The 6000-nt window shown below is 44.5% G+C and overlaps 1 protein-coding gene across 1 annotated transcript in view; it reads left to right on the forward strand.

The window, feature by feature from the left end:
• The window catches only part of TENM4 (teneurin transmembrane protein 4), a gene marked incomplete at its 5' end in the record, with an annotated part of 340098 nt that extends 335454 nt beyond the window's left edge, over positions 1–4644 (forward strand). Inside the window, one exon of the mRNA XM_083855254.1 lies at positions 2883–4644. Within this exon, the coding sequence (XP_083711380.1) occupies positions 2883–3641 (759 nt within the window). The 3' untranslated portion in view covers positions 3642–4644. The remainder of the gene's footprint in view (positions 1–2882) is intronic.
• Between the last annotated feature and the right edge of the window lie 1356 nt (positions 4645–6000).

Genomic DNA, 6000 nt, shown 5'->3' on the forward strand with positions numbered 1-6000 from the left:
TGCAGCTTTGGATGGAAATTTTCTGTTTCTTTTCCTTGCCAGTTCATTGAAATGAGTTCTAAGATGAAACATAAATGGTAATTTCAAAGTCAGGGATACACTGCCTCTTTGAACTATGTATAATCTGTTTGTCTCCACCCTCTTTATATTCACAGCACAGCATACACACTGGCTGTGCTCTGGTTTGCTTGAATTTGTTGGTTGGGGTTTCTTTTCTGTTGGATGTGTTTGCTTTTCCTTTTAACAGAATGCTGTTCCCAAATACACTCTTTTATCAAAGAAATGCAGTCAAAAAGTCATTTCAAAGTCATCCTGGGCTTTTTTTCAACGTAACAGCATTTAGTTATAGAAATAGTTGATAGCTAATAGTAAAGTTTGAGCAACCTGGTGTAGTAGAAAGTGTCCCTGCCTGTGTCAGAAGGTTGGAACCAAATGATCTTTAAGGTTCCTTCCAGCCCAAACCAGTCTCTGATTCTAAGTGATGGTTAATGTTCAGCATTACAGCTTTGCACATCTCATTTCCTACTTCCCTATGTGAAAAAAAAGTGGGGAGGGCCCAAAAGTAACCAGTCCTCTCTAGAAAACCCTGTGGTCGTGCTTTTGTTCTTGATTAAGACACCTGAAGGTAGGTCTCTGCCTGTGAATTTTGATATACGGTGGTGTCCAGATCCCCTGGTTTGTTGAGGCAACCTAATTTGGAGGCACTCATAGAGGACCTTTACCTAATAATTTGCTCATAATCAAAAACATACTAGAGTTCCTGCAGCTCATCAAGTATAAGGTGATGAAGACAAAATTGAAGGGGAACAGGGGCAATTTCTGATAGGAGTTATTCATCTATGCCCAGTACTGCCTGACCTCCCCAAGCTCCCTTCCCCAAGGTGATAATCAGTAGATGGTGCAATTAATTCCAGGGACTCTATATCACTCACCTGCTGGTAAACAAGGTGATGTATATATAGATGGTGATACATAAGTGATCACAGGACATAGCAATGTAGCACAGAAGACCTGATTTACATCCTTGAGTGAGCAGTGATTTGGTATGAGTACTGAGAGAGGCCTTTTCCCATCACTGGTAAGTGTTACTAAGGCAAGCTGGAAGGGCAGCATGACATACAAAGTGGTAAAGGGACCACCTAGAGTCAACCCCTATGAGATACACCTGAGAAGAACTCTCCATTTAAACTTCTTTGAAGAGGAAATAGCTAATTACCAAGGCTGTGCAGTGTGCACTTGTTTAGAACATTTAAGTATTTCATGGAGCCTAGAAGCCTAATTGTTCCATGTCCATCATCACTGACATCTACATTAATTACGTCCATTTTTTGCATAATTAGAGCACTTGTGCAATTGGCAGAGAAGCTGGGCTCAGCTTCCTATCAGTCTGTTAATTATATTGCTCTCTAGGGGGTGTGTGAGATGCCCCACAGGCAGGATGGAGAAAAACAGAAAGAGCTCCTTTTTCATAGGAAACTGGTTCCTGCTCCACCTGTTATGCTGTCAATCAAAAGGGGGAAAGGAGAAGGTACACCAGCCTGCTCAGCACTTTGAATGAAAGTAATTTCTGGGATTTTAATGTTCTACAACCTAAAATATGCTCTTGAAATTGTGTTCCTCTATTCCCTTATAGTTTTCTCTTTCATCAGTCAAAACTGTGCATAACGTCTGAGCAAGTTGCAATGTTCAGTCCTTTATTTTATTATTTTTTAATACTTTATGACTCTTCCCTGGAAATGAGGGTTTATTTCACTTCATGTTACAAGTCTTGTGTGAGAGGTCCACACTGAAATGCCCACATCATCTGAATTGTCTTCTTGCATCCAGGATGTGAATCTCTAGTTCATGGACAGTTTAAGGCAATATCCTTCATGGGTGTTAAATTTCCTCAAAATAATTGGAATGAAGCAAACTTCGTAGCCTATTTTTAATCCTGGGTGTCATTACATTATTGAACTGAACCATTGACAGTGCCACGAGAGTTTTGTCATAGAATCCTCCTGCTTTGTGAAATTTGAGCAAATAATTGTTTTTGAACAGGAGTCTCTAAGACGCCAGCACTGCCATGAATTGATGGGAGCATTTCCCAAGCATTTTGCAGTAATGGTGAGCTGCTGACTCGCTGTGTGCTTGCTCCATTATATACTAACAGCAAAAGTGCTTTGTATTGCACCAGACTGCAAATGGTCTGGATTGTTGTCTCTCAGCAGTTTTGCTTCAATATAAGCCAAAACGTGAGCATCAGGTGTGGTTGGCCTTAACTCAGGGAGCCTGGCAAATTGTAGAGGGTTTGCAGGAAATAAGTTTTGGATTTAATGCCTTCCTTGAGTTTTAAACTACCTGCTTTGGCCAGGCTGAAATGGAATATAGGAGAGGTTATGGCCACTTTGAGGGTCGTACAGGTCATGAAGGGCCTTTGAAGGCAGCACAAGGAGTTACAAAATGGAGTTAAAACAGAAGAAACTTTTTACAAATACTTCCACATTTCACAGAAAATCTGAAAGTATTTGGTAAAGCATCGTGGCCAAGACAAATTGTTTCTTATATGCAGAAGAACACTGAAGCACCAGCTAATTATGTGTCCAAACTCAACCCCCACACAACTGAGGCAAAAAATCTTTTTCTACCTCTACATCCTTCAGTCTGTGAGATTAAATACAGTTCAATTTACAGAAAAAAATTAGCATTGGGGGAGGACAACATGTCTCTTCCATGAAAAGGAATTAAAATTTTGAAAAAATGTGATAAGGGAAAAGAAATAATGGAGCTCCTCATTACATGTTTCCAGTACATTCTCCTGCTCTCCAGCATCCTAATAACGCCTTTGGGTCATCAGGTTTCTCTTTCTAATATGTTGTTTTCTTCTTTCTGTCCCTGTTCAGTCCATTTTGGGGGTCCAGTGTGAAGTGCAGAAGCAGCTGAAGGCCTTTGTCACCCTGGAGCGTTTCGAACAAATCTACGGCTCCAGCATCGCTGGGTGCCAGCACGTCAAGAAGAACAAGAACTTTGCTTCTGGAGGCTCCATCTTTGGCAAGGGCGTCAAGTTCGCCATGAAGGACGGGCGTGTGGCCACTGACATCATCAGCGTGGCCAACGAGGACGGGCGGAGGATCGCGGCCATCCTGAACAACGCCCACTACCTGGAGAACCTGCACTTCACCATCGACGGGGTGGACACGCACTATTTCATTAAGCAGGGGCCATCAGAGGGTGACCTGTCCATCCTGGGGCTCAGCGGCGGGCGGAGGACCCTGGAGAACGGCGTGAACGTGACAGTGTCCCAGATCAACACAGTGCTGAGTGGGAGGACTAGACGCTACACGGACATCCAGCTCCAGTACGGTGCACTGTGTCTAAACACGCGCTACGGGACCACCTTGGACGAGGAGAAGGCACGCGTCCTGGAGCTGGCCCGACAGCGCGCCGTCACCCAAGCTTGGTCCCGGGAACAGCAGAGACTGCGGGATGGGGAGGAGGGTATTCGCTCGTGGACAGAAGGGGAGAAGCAACAAGTGCTAAACACGGGCCGGGTACAGGGCTACGATGGCTATTTTGTGATCTCAGTGGAGCAGTACCCTGAACTCTCAGACAGCGCCAACAACATCCACTTCATGAGACAGAGCGAAATGGGCAGAAGGTGACAGAGAGGGTCAATGCGGTGACTTCTTGCCAAAGACAGCTACTCTTTTGTGGCCACTTACCTGACTGTGTTGTACTCAATCCTTTTTCTAAACTGAACAAGGTGGGGGGGAGGAAAATAGAAAGAGAAGGAATAATACGGTTGCACTGTAACTCATGCAACATACTTTTTTCCCGCTTTAATTTGGCCTTCACACGTTTTTTGCAATGAACAGATGATATATTTTGCCGTAGTGTGATCACAGTGAAATTTACTGTCTTTTGTCCTTTTTTTTGTTCATTTGGGTTTTTTTTGTTTCTTTTGCCCCCTCTTTGTGAGGAATTTGAAGTGGGGAATCGTCAACGTACGTCCTTAGTGTAAGTGCGAAATGGGTGTCTGTGCTAACTTGTGTCATCCTAACCCTTTCTGATTTGGGGCAGGGACATAGCCTTCCACCTGGAACAGGGGGAGCCCATGGCGTGCCAGAGAGCTCTTCCCAGAAAGAAAGGAGATGGAAGACAACTCCGATTATGATACTCTGAAAGTGACCGTCTGAATCATGTGCCTCAAAAGAGACCTTACAAGTAGTTTTCACGTTTCACTTGGGACATAAAGTGTTTCTTGGGGGCTCCTGCTGAGCAGAAGTAGATTATAGAGGCAAGGGAGCTGATTATATTACCTTGCAAGATGATTTTATTCCTTCCTGAACTGGAATAAAAAAAGAAAAAAAAATCAGTCTTTTTTCATTATGAGAGTAGATACATTTGGGGGGTTTTTGTGTGTGCACAAATCCTGGTTTTAGTTAAATAACCTAGCAAAAGCCAAGAAAAGGGACTCCTGCTCTATTGAGAAAAGTTAAAATAAATCCTCTCTCATACGTAGAGCTGTTCTATAGGTGGATTTAATGCACCCATGTTGTACATTTGCTAATGGCATAACTTCATTAAATGTATAGTGTTTCAGTACATGAGGCTACGTGTTTAACAGTCCACTGTGCTGTATCTGATAAAACCAGTTAATTTTTAGGAAGCTGATTTGAATTTAAAAGTAGTTATAGTATCCCAGTGACATACCACTGAAAATTAGAGCCAAACCCTGCTTTTCCTGATTCTGGAGCTTGTATTTATTGGCTGGGAAATGCAGTTTGGAGTAGCATGCTGGCAAGTCGTTTATGACTATGGCAGATAAATGTCTCCTGGGGACTTTGGCAGCAGGGATTTTAAAATGTTTAATAAGTAGCAACAGCTTGTGCGTGGTGGGACAAGAAGGAGAATATTGAAATCAACCCTCTCACTGTTTTGTACATGAGCTCAAATTTAATGGAGAGCCCAGTTGACTGTTAGCAGTGACAAGGGGGAGGTTGAATGGGAATGCCCACTACAGAGAGGACCAAGTGCTTTAATAAGAAACTGCTGACAAAGTTGCTCGGCATGCTAATGTAATTTTTATTCACATAACCTCTGTGCTCTGGTATTTGCAAGAGTCCTTGAAATTCAAGGGAGCAAGGAGATGAGCTCAGCATCCTCTTCCCTGCCTGAAACAGTCATGCTGTTCCTGCAGGCAGAAGTGTTACCGCACCCCTCAATGGAGCTCTGGCTGGAGGTGGCCAACCCTGGTCCCAGATAGATGTTTCTATCACACTGATACCTGCACGTGTCCTGACTCTAAGAGCTCTCTTGTGTCTCTCGGGGAACAGCTCAGTCCTGATTTTTTTTTTTTTTATTTATTCGATCCACTTTGGCTTTTCCCAGTTCTGCAGAGAGATAACCCGAGACGTGCAAGTCCATGCCAAGGCTGTTTCCTTACTTGGAGTCCAACAATGCACCTGTGTACTCAGAGGCAGCTCTTCGGCTCTCATGCCACCACCACTGCCATCCTTCAGCACAGACTGACACTCCTCTGCAGGATCTCACCCCCAGATACAGTGGGGGCGTGTGTTGGCCATGCAGTCCTCGAGCAGTGAAACATTGGCAGCCAGGGTGCTCTCACGGTTTCTCTGTAGATGCTGGCTGCCAGCTCCGTCTGCCTTGCCTGTCTGTTCCCAGGTGCTTGCCAGGAGGAAGGTGATGGGATGGAAATTCCCCTAACAGACTATAACTCCTCCAATTCCAAATCCCTAATACCTCAGGCTGCATGGCCACGACCAACAGTATGGGTTTGATTCTTCTGGTCATCTCTCCTGCTTGCAGCAAGGGTGATGGTGCTGGTGCTGTGTCCCAGCGCTGTACCGTGAGCCACCCCTTGCAGCACGCAACTTTTTTTACTTTGGCAGGGGTGAATCACAGACAGCTGGAAAGAGTATCCAGTTCTGGCAGAGCCAGGTGGAAAAAGATTTGCTTGCCAGACCCACTCCAGGCTTTGGCAAGGGAGCAGTTGCTTTG

The sequence above is a fragment of the Zosterops lateralis genome, assembly GCF_965231275.1.
Source record: "Zosterops lateralis genome assembly, chromosome: 2".
NCBI lineage: Eukaryota > Metazoa > Chordata > Aves > Passeriformes > Zosteropidae > Zosterops > Zosterops lateralis.